General features: G+C 42.9%; 1 protein-coding gene across 1 annotated transcript in view; it reads left to right on the top strand.

Moving 5' to 3' along the window:
• Positions 1 to 1,491: 1,491 nt before the first annotated feature.
• The window catches only part of LOC126163085 (probable cytochrome P450 6a13), a 69,402-nt gene continuing 49,673 nt past the window's right edge, over positions 1,492 to 21,220 (top strand). The window contains exons 1-2 of the mRNA XM_049919996.1: positions 1,492 to 2,235; positions 11,299 to 11,623. Coding sequence (XP_049775953.1) covers positions 1,925 to 2,235; positions 11,299 to 11,623 — 636 coding nt within the window. The 5' untranslated portion in view covers positions 1,492 to 1,924. The remainder of the gene's footprint in view (positions 2,236 to 11,298; positions 11,624 to 21,220) is intronic.

The raw sequence follows: 21,220 nt of genomic DNA, 5'->3' as shown, positions 1-21,220 counted from the left end.
TGCATGTTTGTCACAGCAGCAAGTCTACGAATGGAGTAGGAAGTTCGCAAATGGTCTGACTTCAGTGGAAGATGCTCCTCGTCCAGGTCCACAGAACAATGCAGCAGTTGAAGCCATAGTGAAGGAAAACCGCCGATTGACACTGAATGACATTGCAGCATGTTCTCAGATTAGTCATGGGTCAGCACACCACACTGTGCATATGCCCCCGTTTGACAAAGTGTCTGCAGGATGGTTGCCACGGCAGCTGACTCCTGATGCTTGTGAAGAACTTCTTTGGCGCTTTGAACGAGAAGGTGATGGCTTCTTTGCAAGAATCGTTACTGGGGACGAAACCTGGGTTCACTTTCACCAACCGGAAACGAAGAGAGTGAGCAAGGAATGGCGCCATTCGGCATCATCAAAACCAAAGAAGTTTCGAACAGAAACATCAGCAGGGAAGGTTATGATGACTCTCTTTTAGGACGAAAAAGGCGTCATTTTGGAGCACTACACGCCTAGAGGGACCACTGTCACCAGTGCTTCATAACCATATCTTCTAAAAGATAATATGTGGCCTGTAATCAAATCAAAGCGACGTGGATCGCTGTCAGCAGGTGTCCTTTTGCATCATGACAATGCAAGGCCCCACACTGCCCGTACAACAGTTGCAACAAACACAGACCTGCATTTTGAGTGTCTTCCTCATCCACCATACTCACCAGACCTTGCCCCAAGTGATTTCCATATGTTTGGACCACTCAATGGGAGGAAAGAAGTTCCGTTGTGATGAAGAGGTACTCCACACGGTGTATGAGTGTTTGCGTGGACTACCAAAAGAATTTTTTTCTAATGGAATTTATGCACTTTGTAAGCGCCGGAGGACTTGCATTGCCCGTGGGAGAGATTATGTTGAAACAGCATTGTACCACTTCTGCTCGATAAATAATAATTAAAAATATTTAAGGTTTTAATTTGAATCACCCTCGTATACAGAACTCTGTCCCGAGACCGAGTAACACTCACAGAGTACTGAGTACATTGAACATGCGCCTTTCGTGTTCAGATACAACAGTACAATCTGTGATCTTGCCTATCACCTGCATTTATGTTCAAGCACCCATTTCTGGCGAGGTTCCTATAATTTCGTTCAACCCATGTATCTCTCTGGCCACATCACGGCTCAGCATTCGGTCAGAAACGCAATGAACACTGATCCTTAATGACTGGTTACTGTCGCTATGCCACGAACGCCACGTGCCATTAATCCAAACGGCACAGTTTGTTCGGTTTTAGCGCTTACAGAAAAGCTGTTACGAAGCGAGAGCTTGTAGGACCTGGGTCTGTTCGCCAGCAGCTGCGGGAGTCTTCAGTGTTTGCACAGCAGATTGCCTCGCGATTATATTACGTCACTGCCACGGTCAAGTACAAAATACTTACTTGCCGTGACTTGCGCGGTCCCTTATCTGCCCTCCGACACCGCTGCGCATCCGAAGCCGTCCTGGCGTCTGCAGTGGCAGGCAGTAGCCATTGAAAGCTTCATTCGCCAAAGACCGAGTCGCGATAGACATTCCGCGGCAATCAGTCAGCGCTTGCCCAAGTAGGAGTGAAAGGGCGCGTGGTTCGTGTCGGATGACGTATCGCCGTTCTGGATCTGAGCAGCGCTCAAACAATAGTGCGAGATTCGTATAAACGTACATTAAGCGTGACCGATGCCATCTAATAACGCGTGGTAAGTTACGAACATTTACTGTTTCCGACGTACGTACGCTACAGCGTGTGCCGAATAGTAAATGCGAAGAGTCTAGATGAAAGTAACGCCTTCAATCTGCAGCTGAGAAGTAGAAACGTTTCTCCTCACAACGAAACTGTTCACTGCAGAGTTGATATTTAGGCACATCACTGCATCCAGTTGGTGACTGACGAATGCAGACACTGCCCCGGAATGTGGCTCTGGTATAGTCTGGTGCTGCTCGTAGTGGCTGCTGCCTTGTTACTTCTGTACCTGTACTCCGTCAACCAGCACTGGATGAAACTGGGGATCCCGCACCCCAAGCCGGAACTTTTCTTCGGAAACACACGCCGCTTTTTTCTACTGAAGGAATGCCTGCCAGAGGCACTAGACAGGGTCTACCACCAGCTGGAGGGGCTGCCGTTTGGAGGATTCTACCTCATGATGACGCCGTGTCTTGTCGTGAGGGACCTCGGCCTCATCAACAGAATATTTGTTGGGGACTTTGGACATTTCCATGACAGGTAAGAGCATACCATTGACAAACACTGGTATTGGAGAAATTGATTTTTTAACCGTTTTGTTATGGCAGATGTGCTGAAAATGGTTGTCTTAAAACACGATAATTTTTCGAACCAGCTGTTGCAGTACGAAATATAGGTACGTAAGTGAATCCACTCTTTCTCAAGTTATGAGAGAGCAGAAGCTTATCTACATATTGCACAGTACCAAACCACAGTTCTTAGAGTCGAAGCAGATCAAAGGGATAGTTTGGTCGCGGCGGAGGTTCGAGTCCTCCCTGGGGCATGTGTGTGTGTGTTTGTCCTTAGGATAATTTAGTTTAAGTAGTGTGTAAGCTTAGGGACTGATGACCTTAGCAGTTAAGTCCCATAAGATTTCACACACATTTGAACATTTTTGAAAGGGGTATGGTGAACGACGAATGAATGAGACATCATTGTAGCCTAGTGTCCATTTTATTCATTCTGTTCATAGAGCAGCAGGCAAGGAAAACTAAGAACAAATTTCTATGCTCACGGTGTCGGAGATGACAAACAGCTAGAGTGGACTGGACTGTTGATCGCAATAGAAATAGTATCTTTAAAAGAGGATATTGTACGGAAACCACCAAAAGTGAAATTATGAAAATGAAATCTAGTATTATAAAGTGGTTGATGCTAGGGCAAGATTATAAAATGAGGCACTACAAATAGGAGGTCAGATTTACTATAAGGGCAAGTAAGTAATTAACAATGCATAAAGTAAGCAATAAACGAAAACATTTAATAGCAACAAAAAATTTTCTCTAAAAGTGTAATAATTTAACATCAAATACAAATTTAAGTACTAGGAAGTTTCTTTTGAAAATATTTGCATGATGTTAATCGTTGCATGGAAGCGGAATGTAGACGATCAGCTCTGTCTAAAAGTGGAGAATAGAATTTTTTTCAAAAATAATAACGCAGACGAACCTTCAAGATTAGATATCTACACTGTGTAAGTACTGAAGACCTTTGACGACCACTCCGTGCAACTAGCATCGCAGCCAAGTCGAAGGCATCAAAGCCAACGGACTTACACGAAGGCGAATGGGCATGTGTAGAACAAAGGAGACGGGAAGCTGCTCTGAAGCAGCTCTCCACGCCATTATATAATTGGAAGTCTAGTCACCTCTGCACAATTACCGCTTTTATATATTGTAAGTAAGGTGCCTGTTACTCGCCTTTTCAACTGAAATTTTCACCTGTCATTTTTCATCCATTTGTTTTAGACGTCATCATTGGCTTATAAGTCCCCTTTGTTATTTGTATGTCCATTCGCTTTTGTGTACGTGCGTTGGTATCCGTGCAGGCACTTCTGTACCTGATTTTCTTTTTAAATACTTGTCACAACATATCTACTGAGTGCACTAAACATTGACGCTTCCACCTTTCGATTCCTTCCACTTGGCTGTGATGCTAGTTGTACCGACAAATGGCTCTGAGCACTATGGGACTCAACATCTTAGGTCATAAGTCCCCTAGAACTTAGAACTACTTAAACCTAACTAACCTAAGGACATCACACACACCCATGACCGAGGCAGGATTCGAACCTGCGACCGTAGCAGTCCCGCGGTTCCGGACTGCAGCGCCAGAACCGCTAGACCACCGCGGCCGGCAGTTGTACCGACAGATCGTCAGATGTCATCAGTACTTACATAGTCTACAGATGCGATCTTCAAGGTTCTTCTGTGTTGTTATTGTTCAAAAAATTCTGTTCTCCAATTTTCGACAGAGCCCATCATCTACGTTTCACTTCCATGCAATGATATTTTCAGAAAAAAACTTTCTAGCACATACATATTTGTATTCGATGTTAAATCGTTACTCTTTCAGAGAAAATTTTTTCTTGTTACTTAATGTTTTCATCTATTTTTTACTGCATGTGTTGTTAATTACTTACTTGCCCTTATAGCAAATTTCACCTCCTACCTGTAGTGTCTCATTTTGAAATCTTGTTGCCCTAGCACCAATCACGTTACAATTTCAAGTTCCATTTTCCTAATTTTACTTTTGGTGGTGTTCTTATGATATCCTCTTTTCAGGACTCTTTTCCTATCTCGTTCAACTGTCCATCAAAGCCCTTTGCCATCTCTGACATCGTAAGTTTGAACATTTGCTCTTTGTTTTCCATGCCTGCTGCTCTACGAACAGAATGAATAAAATGGACGCTATGCTACAATGATATCTCTCTCATTCCTCGTTCACCATATTCCTTTCATCTGCTTCGACTCTGAGAACCGTGATTTGGTACTGTGTAATACGTAGATAAGCTTTCGCTCTCTCATAACTTCAGAAAGAATGGATTCGCTTACATATTTATATTTCGTGGATAGTGTGCTATGAATTGCATCGTCAAAGCACAACTCCCGCGACGAAACTCACACTTTAGCGTCTTCAAATTAAACGAGAGACTTGTTCTTGGACTTTGTAATACGCCACAGGCAGGCATAATCTAATCGCAGACTAGCTAATATAGTAGTTTCAGCTTTGCAGAAATGTTCACAGGAGCGTATTCTTCTTCAAACAGCAAACATTTGTCGTGTCATTCACATCTCTGTAAACTGCTTATTTCACAACCTCTACTATGCAAGTTATCTTGAAGAGTTTCATCATACTGTAGATGAATAATTGCTCAAGTGGCCAGTACCTTTTGTGGAACACTTCATATTCAATCTGAGTCACTCGTGTAAAAGTGAACACTGATATCCAATGTTTGCTACCTGTAGCACGTGTTGTTCTGGAAATCAGAGATTAAATTCTTGTGGACTCCAGTTGCTAATTTCTGTGCTGCAGGAAGACACTGTTCAAATTGAAATTCCATTTTAGATATGATGTGGCTTTTATTTCAAGAAATGTATCACAAGTTTGCTGTATTGAATTTCATACATTCCTTCCTGCCGGTTTTGTTTCTAACCCATCGTCCAGGAAATCAGTAGAACAATACAATTTTCACATGTCATACAACATGCTACAAGTGCACATTATACTATATTTTAAGTCAGAACACATACAAAACGATCACCGAGTGGGTCACTATGGCATACTCAATTGGTCAGTAAAATTTTGATGTTTACGTATGTCAAATTAAAATAACGCACTAATTTTACACCTCATACCGGAATTTACCTGCAAAAAATTTCGCATGTGCTTCAGTTGTACAACACGGGACGATAACGCACACACGTTACAGCATATTTGTGCGTGCTACGTCACTTAATAAACAACTTTTTCGTCTCACACTGGATTTTAGATGTTTTACATATATAGATAGCATAATTCTGAACCTCCGTATCTCGGAAATGGATAAAGATATCAAGAAATTTTCAATGTTGTTTGATTTCTGGCTCATAGGATGTAACAATTATAGCCATTTATTGTGCGTAGGCATCTTGGAATCCGCCGCTCGGTTTTGACACGAAAACATGGTAAAGAAGTGCTATTTTCCTAGTTTTCTCTGGAACTGTCATTGAACTAATGATGCCTCCATAAACCCCTTATAACACTGTAGACCAAATCAAATGCAAAGAGAATCAACCGATCTGCTCCATTTGCCCAAGTGCGAGGAAATTTGTAATGTTTATACTTTTTTCCAAGTACTGGGTATAGTGACAGTAAGACGATCCTTCTGTTGGGTATACAAATAGTCCCCAGCCGAAGGGTTATCATAAACAAATAGCAGTACCTTTCGATCACCAACAGAACAAAAGGTATGAGCATCAGAAAAATCCCATTTTTACACGCAGCGTTTTGAAAGATATTTGTTAGCATGCTGTCGCACGCGTATCGATTCTGTGCAGGCTTCCTACCGGTGTGCAGAAAGGTACTTTTAGTAACTCTACAGCCCCAGGTTTTGGCACTTCAGCTGCGAATGTTGCGTAGCAGGAATGACAGCTGTCAAGCCACTGTGTGAGAGCGATCGTTTCTGATTTTCCCGTCATCGCCATTTCGCGAGATATGCGCTCTAAAACCTGCTATGTTGCCTTGGGATCCACGCTGTCGCGATTTTGACAGTAATCTTCCACACAATTCTCGACGCCTCTAATTTCATCAGCTGTGTATCTATCTTCAGTGCAATTATATCCAAGTCATGGTGACTCTTCGTAAATAAAATCGCACGTGGTACCACTTCACATTACAGATAACAACCAACTGTTAAACTGCCTGTAGTGTCAAGTGGTCCCATGTGTGATTTTATTTACGATGAGTCGAAATCGATCTACAGTAAACAGATTAGAAGCTTACGGCCTATGCTGTCTCTCCTCCTATCTTGTATCTGAAAACTCAGAGTTTTTTTTGTATGTTCACTCATGCCCATGATATTTAACAGCTTGCCTATAGTGAATAAAATGTAAGCGAGAGAGCACAATTTTGTTCTCCTACTTTTGCAACCAACATTTCTGAATTACTCAAAAAGAAATGAGAATAGTTATTAATTTTGATATTTTTCGTCAATCTTACAAGGTTTTAACACTCAAATTAACCTTGGATTTCGGCGAAGTGTCCACTGCAATAAACTAGTCAAAACTTTTGATTAATATTGACACGCCACTAGAACGAAAATAAAATAACAAACAGTAACAAGTCAAACGTCATTTCTTCTTAGTTATAAGGGCGTTTCATTTATACTCCTATTTCGTCGCAGTACTGTACAGGCATTTATACTGCTTATAATTGCCATTTGATTATCAATAAGACTTTCGAAAATAACTTGGATGGAAGGAAATGATAAGCTTTTAAGTAATACTATCAAACATTCCTATAAATCGTGTCAATACACAGTTCAGAACCATTTAATATAAACTTTTCCTAACATAAATGGTCGTGTCTTGACAGATCTAACTAGAAAGAAAGACATTCTTGCCTTTTGAACTAAAGTATAGACATATAAGCAGCGAGTAATTAACACATTACGGTATCCTTACGTCTCATATTAGACATGTAGCTGCTGCTCGCCATATAGAATTCCTTGACCACAACACTTGATGGGCTTGTCGCTCATGCAATTAGTGCAAAGGCTCAGCCTAGGAAAGAAATCTTGTATCCACGGTAGTTGCATAGTAAAGGCGACTTAGTAATGTAGATACAAAAAACCGGCTGCCACAGTCACCGCTGTACAATATTTTAAGGCCCAGAATTATCCACTCGTGTACACTGGCTGGTGACAGCACTGCGCCGTCGTTATCTACAACTGACTGCCGCTGAATGCTAGTCTCTTTAAGCAGTGCGCTAAACTCAGAAACGTAGGACTGCCCCGACTTTTGAGGCCGAAGACAACGGTCATAATTTTCTTAGCAAATCCTTCCCTCCGGACGATATCAGTTATTTACAAACAAGAATAAAGAAAATAAAATAATGTACAACATAGTTTTGAATTAAGTAGTTTTTTGTAATCAGCCTTCCGACTGGCATCATGTGGCCCGCCACGAATTCCTTTCCTTTGTCAAATGCTTCATCCCAGAGTAGAGCTTGTATCCTACGTCCTCAATTATTTGCTGGATGTATTCCAATCTCCGTCTTCTTCTACAGTTCTTACCGTCTACAACTCCCTCTAGTACCATGGAAGTTATTCCCAGGTGTCTTAACAGATATCGTATCATCCTCTCCCTTCTTCTTGTCAGTGTTTCCCACACATTCCTTTGCTCTCCGTTTCTGCGCAGGACCTCTTCATTCCTTACCTTATCAACCCACGTAATTAAATTCGTCTGCAGCACCACATCTCAAGTGCTTCAATTCTCTTGTGTTCCGATTATCCCACGGTCCAAGTTTCACTACCGTGCAATGCTGTACTCCAGACGTACATTCCCAGCAATTTCCTCCTTAAGTGAAGGCCTATGTTTGATACAAGCTGATTTCTCTAGGCTAAGAATGACCATTTTGTCAGCATTAGTCTGTCTTCCTTGCTCCGCCCGTCATTGGGTATTTTGCTGCCTAGGTAGCAGAATTCCTTAATTTCCTCTACTTAGTTGCCATCAATCCTTATGTTCAATTTCTCACTGTCCTCAGTTCTGCTGCTACTCATTACTTACGTGTTTATTCGATTTATTCTCGGTTCTTATTACAAACTCATTACACTGTTTATTTCACACAGCAGATTTCGTAAATCTTCGCTTTCACTGAGTATAGCTATGTCATCAACGAATCTTATCATTGATGTACTTTCATGTTGAATTTTAATTCAATTCTTGATCCTTTCTTTTATTTCCATCGTTGCTTCTTCCTTGTATAGATTGAACAGTAGGGGCTAAAGACTATATGTCTATCTTACACCCTTTTTAATCCGAGCACTGTCTGTTTGGTCTTCTACTCTTGTTATTCCTCTTGGCTGTTGTCCATGTCGTACACTAACTTTCTTTCCCTATAGTATACCGCTGTTTTCCTCAGAATATCGAACATCTTGGACCTTTTTGTCATTGTCGGACGGTTTTTCCAGATAGACAAATCCTTCATTTTCCTTTCATCTTGTTTCCATTATCAGCAGCAACGTGAGAATTGCTTCTCTGGTGTCTTCAACTTTCTTGAAGCAAAACTGATCGTCACCTAACACATCCTCAACTTCCTTTTCCATTCTTCTGTATATTATTCTTGTAAGCAATTTAGATGCACGAGCTATTACGTTGATTGTGCGATAATTCTGGCACTTGGCAGTTCTTGCAGTCTTAGTGATTTTGTGGACAATATTTTTCCGGAAGTCAGATGGTATATGGTCAGACTCCGTAAATTTTACACACCAAATTGTATAATCGTTTTTTTGCAACTTTCTCCAATGATTATAGAAACTCTGATGTAATGTTATCTATCCCTTCTGCCGTATTTAAACTTACGTCTTCAATAGCTCTTTTAAATTCTGATGCTAATACTGAATGCCCTACCTCTTCTATATCGGCTCATGTTTCATCTATCACACCAGGCAAGTCTTCCAAATCATAGAGGGATTTAAGGTACTTATTCCACGTAAATTTATTTCGTTCCTAAGTGACTTGTATATCTGTATTCCTAAATTTTCCTGGACATTTTTGTACTTCCTTCTTTCACTGATCAGCTGAAGTAAGTCTTCTGTTGCCAATGGTTTCTTCACAGCTACCTTCTTTGTACTTATATTTTTCTTGCCAACAACTATGATTGGCCTTTTTAGAGATTTCTATTCCTCTTCAACTCAAGTGCCTTGTGAGCTATTACTCATCGCAGTATCAGTTTCACTATCACACTCTCTTGGGTCGAGGTTTTGTATATATATATATATATATATATATATATATATATATATATATATATATATATATATATATATTCACCGTCAGCTTGCGACGTCGACATGTATACCTGAAATGTCGTCGTCGGTGTTGGTTTGCTATCAGTTCTGATAGGAACAAGCCTATCACCGAACTTTTCAAAATAAAATACCCTCCATCCTGCCTTAATATTGATATCGAATCCTACTCCCGTTACACAATTTTCTGCTGCTGTTGACAATGACCTATACTCACCTGACCATAAATCCTGGTCTTCTTTCTAATTCACTACGCTGAGCCTGGCTATATCTACATTGAGCGTTTGTATTTCTTCTTCAGATTTTCTAGCTTCCGTACCACGTTCAGACTCCTCACATTTTATGTCCCACTCATAGAACGTTATCCTTTCGTTGGTTATTCAATCTCTTTCTCATGGTGACCACCCCCTTGGCAGCCCCTTCCAGGAGATGCGAATGGGGGACCATAACGGAATCTGTTGTCAATGGAGAGATCATCATTACGCTTTTTCAGTTGCAGGCCATATGTCCTGTGGAATCACGTTATGTGAATTTAATACAGTGGTTTACGTTGCCTTCTGCAAGCTGATGCCGTTAGTCATTGATGATTATTCAGCCCTTAGGGGTAGTTTCCCACTCCAGGGACAGGAGAGTGCCCAGAACGTCTTTCCGCTCTTCCGCCCTGTCCCACAAGGACGTTGACAGAATGGGAGTAGCATTTTATGCCGGAAAGCTTCGGATGCGAAAGCTGATGATTTTTATTCAAAACTGAAGTGGTGCCTTTGTTCGAACCCGGGACCAATGACAGGGTTGCTCCATGATGAGATTGTCAGCACCCATGTGAGGTGGGGTTGGCAGACGAGATTGACCGAAAAACGGAGGAAAGCATTGAGTTTGAACAAGCAGTAACAAGTTTTATAATTACTTACCAAGTCCTACAAAAGGTTGAAAAACTAGAATGCTACCAGATTAGATGACTGTCGACCGAAGGATTAATAGGGACTGAACATACGAGGAGTGATCTCGTTATTACGAGTTACGTTTCTCTCCAAATCCGTCCATCGCCTAGTCGTCTGAGAGGTCTGAATTATTCTTCACGAACCAGAAGCCTTCACTGGCACCTGTTGACTCAGAGTGACTCATGAGAGTATACTCAGCGCTGCCAACATGATCACTAGCAATACACTACACCCACTTGCCCAACAGACATTTCCTATTTGGTAATGCAACTGAAATCAGGGGCACAGATGGAATAAGTAGAGTACAATACGTGATCCGACACTGACGCTGTGACTGGTAGCCAAGATGTTAGACCATTTAAACACATATCTCACCACCCTGACCAAGCGGCTCTGAGATGTCTGAGACAGCTATTTAACTCCATAGTTTAATGGCAAATGTAGATTAATAATGCATTTCTTTGTAGTTATGATTTCTTAAGTACTGCTTTCATTTCATGTAATGTGTTCGACACACTGTTAGTTTCAGCACTGTTACAGCAGGCAGCAGCTATTAACACGACTGAGACAAGAGGCACTAAATTATATGACAGACAGAGTAAGTCTCACCTGAAGGAACCAGTACAGTGTCACATTTAATTTGCTTTACTTCAGGTGCTACAGGATCACACATTACATGTTACCGTTACTGAAAAAGTATTTTACAGTGCAAGTAGTTGTATGACGCTGTGTGGTAGGAAGCTCGATAAAGCTAAGCCATCTGGAAGTCTGCTTCTGTTGTTGTGATGAGACCACCTATAGTTCTCTTAGTCGCATGTGTCACCTCTTGTCTGGCAGGATGAACTTCCCACATTTCAAGAGGGACCCCATGACGCACCACCTGTTCACGATGGGCGGCTCCCTGTGGAAGGAGATGCGTCTGCGAATGTCACAAGTGTTCTCCGTGGGCCACACGCGCCGCGTCTTCTTCCTGGTGCAGGAGTGCTGCTCGCGCCTCCAGAAGTCCGTGGATGCGACCGTCCGGCGACAGCCGGGCTGCGAGGTGGAGCTCAAGCAGCTGCTGTCCACGTTCACCACTGACGTCATCGGCGTGTGCGCCTTCGGCATCGAGTGCGGTGCCATTGATGACGTCAACTCGCAGTTTCGTCGTATCAGTAGCATGGTGAGTGCCACACTCTTTCTACAGTGGCTTCTAGACAGACATGCGAGGCACCGAGCGAAGTGGTGCAGTGGCTAGCACTCGCATACAAGAGGACAAGGGCACAGCTTCGCGTCCGGGCAACCTCATTGACGTTTTCCGTGATTTCCTTAAATCCAGGCAAATACTGGGATGGTTCCCTTGAAAGGTCTCCGCCGATTTCCTTGACCATTCTTGAAACAGTCTGTGCCTGTGCTCCGTCTCTAATTGTTAGGTTTGCATATTATTTTGGTCTCTCTATAATTTCTGTTGCTTACGCAAAAACTGATGTGCGTAGTTCACACAGAGCAGAACCATGCAGCTAAGTAATCTTTGACTATTGCTACAATATCTTTGTGTTGCTAGAGCGCCTCTGCCTGACAGCGCTAATATTGAGATGCGTAGCTCACACAGAGCCTTCGACCATAGATACTAGTAGACTAGCCTTGCTGTGCAGAAGCAATAGGGCTGGTGTGGCTCCAACATAAACCACGTGACTGTTGGCAAAACGTGGCGGGATTTCAAATCAGCGGTCTGCCATCCTATGTTTGTATCGTATTTCACCCACATTTCTCAGTTGACTGCCAAACGCTTCCAACAAAAATTACTTTTTTATTTGCGAAAAATTATGTCAGAACTACATTTGACCTGGATTTGTTCACAGTACCATTTATAAAATCTAACAAATACATCGAACGCCCCTCTGGTGGCCAGCGGGACGAAATTACTATAAACTATCAATTAAAGTAAAATGTCGTTAAAATTCTTTTAAACGGTAAGAGTGGGCTCCTGTCAAAACTTCTAACATTGGATTCGCCGCGTTTTGAGCTCTAGCCACTTATAAAAGAATATGGGATATGGGAATTACGTCAACTATAGGTGCCAAAATTGTCGACTTTAGGAGCAGGTCCATTTTAGAGTATCAATTTTAGGTGCACTCTAAAGGTTCAGTTCCTACTATTTTTACAAAAGTTTAAATTATCAATTTAAAAAAAAAAAATGATATTTTAGATGAAAGGTGAGACTTTGAAGATTCAGAAAATAATTTTGGAGCTTACATTTATTAAATAGTATCAGAAGGTAGAAAAAAATTCTCTTCATGTGTCGACTATAGGTGCCCTTACCTTACTATAATCTCACTTGTATATACAAAAAGGCGCGTATGTGCAGATGGCTTAAAGTTTTTCCATTTCAGGGCCTGTATCCAAAGCTGCCTTCGGTTTTCATCCTTAGGGAACCTATGAGTAGGAACGAGAAGCAGTTATACTTACTTCTGTAACCGAATTATCACAGATACTTTCGAAAATGGAATATGAGTCTGACTTTACGGGCATCACTTTCAACACTTTAATTTACGTGATACTCTATTTCAAGTGTAAAAAAACATAAAGGTCACTTCAGCAGATTTCCATAAACGCACCTGCACCATCATAGGAACACTTACACGTGAAATGTAATGCCATTTCCCCGACAATACGCTGAGTACAGCCGTAAGCGCAACACGCAACAACCATGTTTTGCCAACATTCACGTGACTTCAGCCCTGAGATGTTGGAACCACGAAAATGACGTCAGGGCCAGTCTATTATATTTATGGTCGAAGCACAGAGCCAAACCATGCAGCTGAGTAATCTTTGACTGTTGATAAAATATCTTTGTGTTGCTACATCGCCTTTGCCTGAGAGCGCTAACAAAGTTACGCGCATGCTTACATAAGCATTTTTGAGTAGCAGATGTGTTTTCAACAATGGTCAGGAAATTTTATTTGTAGCTGAGATATGACATTGCTGGAATTGTAGTATGATTATTTTTGATTCAGTTACGGAGAGGGAATCTAAGGAGATTATTTATGAGTTCTGGAATGTTGACGTATTGAGATAAGCACGCTGCCACACAGCATTGTCTTTTGTTACTGAGATTGTTGTGATAAAACTCAGGTAGCAGGTTTGTTACATGGGTTGCTCTGATAGGAAGATGAGATTACCCCTGCTTAAAGTTATTCCTTAATGTCATGTTATGTACACTATGTGATCAGAAATATCCGGACAACCCCATAAACATTCTTTTCTCATATTAGGTGCATTGTGCTGCCATCTACTGCCAGGTACTCCATATCAGCTACCTCAGTAGCCATTACATATCGTGATAGAACAGAATATGGCGCTCCGCAGAACTCACGGACTTCGAACGTGGTCAGGTGATTGGGTATCACTTGTGTCATACGGTCTGTACGCGAGATTTCCACACTTCTAGACATCCCTAGGTCCACGGTTTCCGAGGAGATGGAAACGTGAAGGGACACATACAGCACAAAAGCGTACAGGGCGATCTCCTCTTTTGACTGACAGAGGCCGCCGACAGTTGAAGAGGGTCGTAATGTGTAATTGGCAGACATCTACCCAGACCATCACAAAGAAATTGAAAACCGTATCAGGGACCACAGCAAGCACTATGACAGTTAGACGGGAGGTGAGGAAACTTGGATTTCATAGTCGAGCGGCTACTCATAAGCCACACAGCACGCCGGTAAATGCCAAACGACGCCCCACTTGGTGTAAGGGGCGTAAACGTTGGACGATTGAACACTGGGAAAACGTTGTGTGGAGTGACGAATCACGGTACACAATGTGACAATCCGATTGCAGGGTGTGGGTATATCGAATACCCGGAGAGCGTCCTCTACCAGCGTGTGTAGTGCCATCAGTGAAATTCGGAGAAGGTGGTGTTGTGGTGCGGCCGTGTTTTCCGCTTTTCTTGGAGAGGGCTTGCAGCTCTTGTTGTTTTGCGTGGCACTATCATAGCACAGGCCAACATCGATGTTTTAAGCAGCTTCTTGCTTCCCACTGTTGAAGAGCAATTTGGGGAACGAGATAGCATCTTTCAATACGGTCGAGCACGTGTTCATAATTCACGGCCTGTGGCGGAGTGATTACACGAAAATAACAAAATCCCTGTCAAAGACTGGACTGCACAGAGTCCTGACCTGAATCCTACAGAACACCTTTGGGATGTTTTGGAAAGCCGACTTCGTGCCAGACCTCACTGACGAACATCGATACTTCTCTTCAGTGCAGCATTCCGTGAAGAATGGGCTTCGATTTCCCAAGAAACTTTGCAGCAACTGATTGAACATACGCCTGCGAGAGTGGAAGCTATCATCAAGGCTAAGGGTGGGCCAACACCGTACTGAATTCCAGCGTTACCGATGGAGGGCACCACCAACTTGTAAGTCATATACAGCCAGGTGTCCGGATACTTTTGATCACACAGTGTAAATACGAGGGTCACTCAAAAAGAAATGCACACTATTTTTTTAAATCCATCATTTATTCCACATGTTTGAAAGATTTAGAGTGTGTATATACATTCTTTAGGAACAATATTTTCATATCTCCACATAATTTCCATCCCTCGCAACTGCCTTACGCCATCTTGGAACCAGCGCCTGTATACCCGCACGGTAAAATTCTGGACCAACCTGTTGGAGCCACTGTTTGGCAGTGTGCACAAGGGAGTCATCATCCTCAAACCTTGTTCCACGAAGAGAGTTTTTCTGTTTCCCAAAGAGATGATAGTCAGATGGAGCCAGGTCAGGACTGTAAGGCTGGTGTTTCAGTGTTGTCCATCCGAGTTTTGTGATCGCTGCCATGGTTTTTTGACTGACATGTGGCCGTGCATTGTCGTGCAACGGCAAAACATCCTGCTTTTGCCGATGTGGTCGAACACGACTCAGTCGAGCTTGAAGTTGGCACATATGCATCAGAATTTATGATGGTTCCACCTGGTATGATGTCCACAAGCAAGAGTCCTTCGGAAACTAAAAACACCGTAACCATAACTTTTCCAGCATCAGGTGCCGTTTTAAATTTTTTTTCTTGGGTGACTTTGCTTGATGCCACTCCATTGATTGCCTCTTCGTCTCTGGTGAAAAATGATGGAGCCATGTTTCATCACCTATCACAATTCTTCCAAGAAATTCATCTCCACCATTCTCGTAATGTTCCAAAAGTTCGCTGCATACCTCTTTTCTTGTTTTTTTGTGAGCCACTGTCAACATCCTGGGAACCCACCTGGCACAAACATTTTTTTTAACACCAACACTTTCAGTATTCTGCAAACACTCCCTTCCCCTGTCCCAGTGTAGCGTGACAATTCCTTCACTGTGATGAGTCTGTCAGTAGTCACCAAGTCGTGAACTCTCTGCACATTGTCTGGAGCGAGTGCAATTCGAGGCCTGCCACTGCGAGGACAATCCTCAATATTGTCGTGCCCGCTTTCATCACGTAACCTGCTTGCCCACCGACTAACTGTACTGCGATCGACAGCAGCATCTCCGTACACCTTTTTCGACCTCTTGTGGATGTTTCCCACTATCTCGTTTTCACAGCACAGGAATCCTATGACAGCACTTTGCTTCTGACGGACGTCGAGTGTAGCAGCGATCTTGAATACCTGCTGTGACGGTACCACTCGCGGGAACAGGTTGAACTAAGTTTGAAAACAAGCGTGATGTATACACTGTAAAACTTTCACACATGCCGAATGAAAACTGCATTTTTACAAAAACAGTGTGCATTTCTTTTGGAGTGACCCTCGTACTATTGCGAAAATTCAAGTGATTTTTAAAGTGTTACTCTTGAATGTAAAGTTTCATTTGAAGTTTTATCGCAAGTCATTTCTTACCAGTTAAAATTCCCAGCCTTCAGCCGGTTTCTGTCCGCCGCGATAGCTGAGTGGTCAGTGCGACAGCATGCCGTGCAAATGGTCTCTGGTTCGATTTCCGGCTGGGTAGGCGATTTTTCTGCTGTCAGGGACTGGGTGTTGTGTTATTTTCATCATCATCTCATCCCCAACGACGCCCAAGTCACCGAGTTTACATCAACTAAAAAGACTTGCACGAGGCGACCGCTCTACTCGACGGGAGGCCCCGGCCACACGACGTTTCAGTTGGTTTATTACGTTTACTCGGAATCGGAGCACAGCATACTGCAGCAGAGCAACAGGAAAAAAAACTGTACCATGAAGTGGAAAGTATGTGCGTACATAATGAACTGAATGAAGGGTGGGAATTTTAGTTGGAAAGAAACAACTTCTGACAAAATTCAAATGAAATTCTGCATTCAAAATTAATGCTTTTAAAATCAGCTAAATGTTCACAATAGTACGAGGGCAGTTCAATAAGTAATGCAACACATTTTTTTCTCGGCCAATTTTGGTTGAAAAAACCGGAAATTTCTTGTGGAATATTTTCAAACATTCCCGCTTCGTCTCGTATAGTTTCATTGACTTCCGACAGGTGGCAGCGCTGTACGGAGCTGTTAAAATGGCGTCTGTAACGGATGTGCGTTGCAAACAACGGGCAGTGATCGAGTTTCTTTTGGCGGAAAACCAGGGCATCTCAGATATTCATAGGCGCTTGCAGAATGTCTACGGTGATCTGGCAGTGGACAAAAGCACGGTGAGTCGTTGGGCAAAGCGTGTGTCATCATCGCCGCAAGGTCAAGCAAGACTGCCTGATCTCCCGCGTGCGGGCCGGCCGTGCACAGCTGTGACTCCTGCAATGGCGGAGCGTGCGAACACATTCGTTCGAAATGATCGACGGATCACCATCAAACAACTCAGTGCTCAACTTGACATCTCTGTTGGCAGTGCTGTCACAATTGTTCACCAGTTGGGATATTCAAAGGTTTGTTCCCGATGGGTCCCTCGTTGTCTAACCGAACACCATAAAGAGCAAAGGAGAACCATCTGTGAGGAATTGCTTGCTCGTCATGTGGCTGAGGGTGACAATTTCTTGTCAAAGATTGTTACTGGCGATGAAACATGGGTTCATCACTTCGAACGTGAAACAAAACGGCAATCAATGGAGTGGCGCCACACCCACTCCCATACCAAGAAAAAGTTTAAAGCCATACCCTCAGCCGGTAAAGTCATGGTTACAGTCTTCTGGGATGCTGAAGGGGTTATTCTGTTCGATGTCCTTCCCCATGGTCAAACGATCAGCTCTGAAGTGTATTGTGCTACTCTTCAGAAATTGAAGAAACGACTTCAGCGTGTTCGTAGGTACAAAAATCTGAACGAACTTCTCCTTCTTCATGACAATGCAAGACCTAACACAAGTCTTCGCACCCGAGAGGAGCTCATAAAACTTCAGTGGACTGTTCTTCCTCATGCACCCTACAGCCCCGATCTCGCACCGTCGGATTTCCATATGTTTGGCCCAATGAAGGACGCAATCCGTGGGAGGCACTACGCGGATGATGAAGAAGTTATTGATGCAGTACGACGTTGGCTCCGACATCGACCAGTGGAATGGTACCGTGCAGGCATACAGGCCCTCATTTCAAGGTGGCGTAAGCCCGTAGCATTGAATGGAGATTACGTTGAAAAATAGTGTTGTGTAGCTAAAAGATTGGGGTATAACCTGGCGTATTTCAATGCTGAATAAAACAACCCCTGTTTCAGAAAAAAAATGTGTTGCATTACTTATTGAACTGCCCTCGTATTTATATAACACGACTTTACGCAAGGGGAATTGTACCTTTCCATCAGAGCAATCCATATAACAATCCTGCTATGTGAACTTCGTTACTACATTCTCGATAACACGGAACAATGCTACATGCTTGTGTGCTTACCTCGATCTCTCAACATTCCTGAAAAACTAACAAATATTCTCCTTGGCTTCTCTCTCCATAATTGCATCAAAAATAGTCATACTCTAATTCCAGCTATCTCCTATCACAATTATAAAGAAAATTTCCTGACCATTCTTCAAAATACATCTACTACTCAACACTGCTCAGTTTAGGCAAAGATAGTGTATGAATAGTCAAAGATTACTCAGCTACATGACTTTGCTCCATGTTAGCTGTGGCTATCGATGTTTATGTGAAAAACCCAATTTCCTAGAATGATCAAAATAATATGAATACCTCACACAACGACCTCGATTTCGACAGGTCATTCAATCTTAATCTTCCTACCTATCTTTCATAAGAGATGTGTTCATAATATATCGAACTTCCCTCTTTCCTCTGTCGACCAGCAAAGCGCGAGAGACTTTCTTCGTTGGAGATATGGTAGGAATGTTCATGCACAGCCGTGAAATTTTTTCGGCCAGCAGAATGTATCAGTCGCTGGAGATCAGCCTATGTGTCGGATTCCAGTAAACTGTGAAATAAAGAAAAAACCGAGCAGTGACACGGAATCAGATTTGGCAAAAAGCTTCGCTATAAAAGTGCAAACAATTTGCACTTCATCAATTCATCAATTCATCAGGCTTTCTTGAACGATGCCATGAACAACTGAGGTACGAAGGAGTGGTGCAACAGCTTTTGAAATGGCCGCACATCAGTGGATGTTTAAGCGAATCAGCGAAAGCTTGGAAGGTCGAAACGACAGCTTCACTGAACAAATGCGACATTAGTCACCAAAGGTCGCAGCACCATAGTACGAGAACCTGCAAATGAGACAGGAGTATACGTTGATTTTTTTTTAGGCAGAAGAAGAGTATCTGCAAAATTCGTACCGAAGCAGCTGTCAGTGCAGCAGAAGCACGCTGTCTGAAAACCACACAGGACTTGTTGAACGATGATCGACGGTCACACTCTGGCGTCAACACCACCAGTCGCTGGACATTACGTGTTATTTCAGATACACTGCAGTGCATTTCATAATCTCCCGATAGTATCTTTTTAACACAGTTATTAAAAAATGTCGAGTGTCGTAGTTTTCGTTTATTTAGTGTCTTCTGGTACCTAAAATTTACGTTCAGCGGACATCTGTGTTGCGTCTACATTCTCGTGTTTCCTTACGGGTGCCTGGCATCTACAAATTACCTGCACAACCCACCGAAAGATAAGTTATCAGCAATTAGCAATGAATTAAAGTTTAAGTGTGTGTTAGTACTTTTTAGCTTACTGTTAAAGTAGCGTCATGTGTGACAAGTTTGGATGTCACCGTGGCTTATTGGTATGCGAGAGACATGTCAGGACTGTTGGTTGATGTTTCACTGGGATGATTGTATCGAGGAAGCCATTGACGTAGCAGATGGGGGCTTCCATGGAGTTGTAGATCACGTAGTCGTATGAAGAGAAGCATCGAAAAGGGAAGAAATATTTGTGCCCATCACGTAGAAGTAGAAATGAGGTATTTTGAATTTAGCTGGCGGCAGGGGATATAACTATTTTCTAGTTGAGAAGTTGTGAAAAGTAATAAGCAAAAGGAGAAAACCTTAGAATTTCACATTCCTGTCAGCAATCAGTTAGACTTGTTAGTTGAAATAAGAGAGCAGCCTCTAACAGTTTTTGAGCAAAGTAGAATGCTTTAAGGCTACATTAATAGAAAAGTCAAGTGGAAAGAACAGAGTCCATACGCGTGATACTAGTCGTGGGAGGCATGTCTACCAAATTCTACAGGAAAAGCTAGATGTGGGTTGATACGTCACCAGCATAATGACATCTAGTGGCAAGCCTAGCCAGGTGAACAAGAACGTAGAGCCTTTGCGTAGAGATTTTGATGAAAAGGATCAGGTACTTATAGGAAGAGGAGCTGAAAACAGTGTGCCTAGCAACTTATAGTATAAAATAAGAGCAGCAACAGTGCACGCACGTGTGGATTTTGTAAATGTTTTACAGCACCTTGACCAGCCCTGCGTTACGATTACTGTCAGCCATGTAAACAAGGAACTCAGTGAATTGCTTTTGAGTGAATCAAACTCCCACATCTGTGCTGAGTCTATTGCTGCAGATGAAAGACAGGGATACGTAAATCATGACCTGTACTTAGACAGCCGGCCCGAGTGGCCGAGCGGTTAAAGGCGCTACAGTCTGGAACCGCACGACCCCTACGGTCGCAGGTTCGAATCCTGCCTCGGGCATGGATGTGTGTGATGTCCTTAGGTTAGTTAGGTTTAAGTAGTTCTAAGTTCTAGGGGACTTATGACCACAGCAGTTGAGTCCCATAGTGCTCAGAGCCATTTGAACCATTTTTTTGTACTTAGACAGGAGGGAAGGAAAGGTTAACTTTGCATCTTGCAGAGAGTGTAACGGAGACTACAAGAACACCATCCAGAGCCTCAGTGATCCGTATCCGGTTCACCCTTTCGTGCACCGGATCCAACGCTCTCTTCAGCAGCTGGTGGACGTCAGTTCTCCGGTTAGCTTTATATGGGTTCCTGGCCATGTCGGTATCCCTGGGAACGAAGCTGCAGATGCAGTGGCCAAGGCTGCGCTCCTCCAGCTTCTTGTTGTGTCCCTTCGTCAGATTGTAGCAGGGTCATTTGTCGGCGCATTTTATCGCTGTGGCATGCCGATTGGGCTGCACTTACAGACAACAAGCTTCGGGCCTTGAAACCTCTTCCCGTGGCTTGGACGTCCTCCTCCCGCCCTTCTCGGCGTCCTGCCCGGATTTTAACACACTGCGTCTTGATCTTGGCCTGCCCTGTAGTCTAGATGCCATTTTAGCGGATGACCCACGAGCAGCTGCTCGCGTTCTTCATTTTATCAGCTTGACCAACCTCTCTAAGGACCTTTGATTATGCTGTTTTTTTTTTTAATCCTATGCCTGTCAGTCTGTCTT

Source organism: Schistocerca cancellata, chromosome 2 (assembly GCF_023864275.1).
Source record: "Schistocerca cancellata isolate TAMUIC-IGC-003103 chromosome 2, iqSchCanc2.1, whole genome shotgun sequence".
NCBI classification, from domain to species: Eukaryota; Metazoa; Arthropoda; class Insecta; order Orthoptera; family Acrididae; genus Schistocerca; species Schistocerca cancellata.
This window is presented reverse-complemented; position numbering and strand designations above follow the sequence as displayed.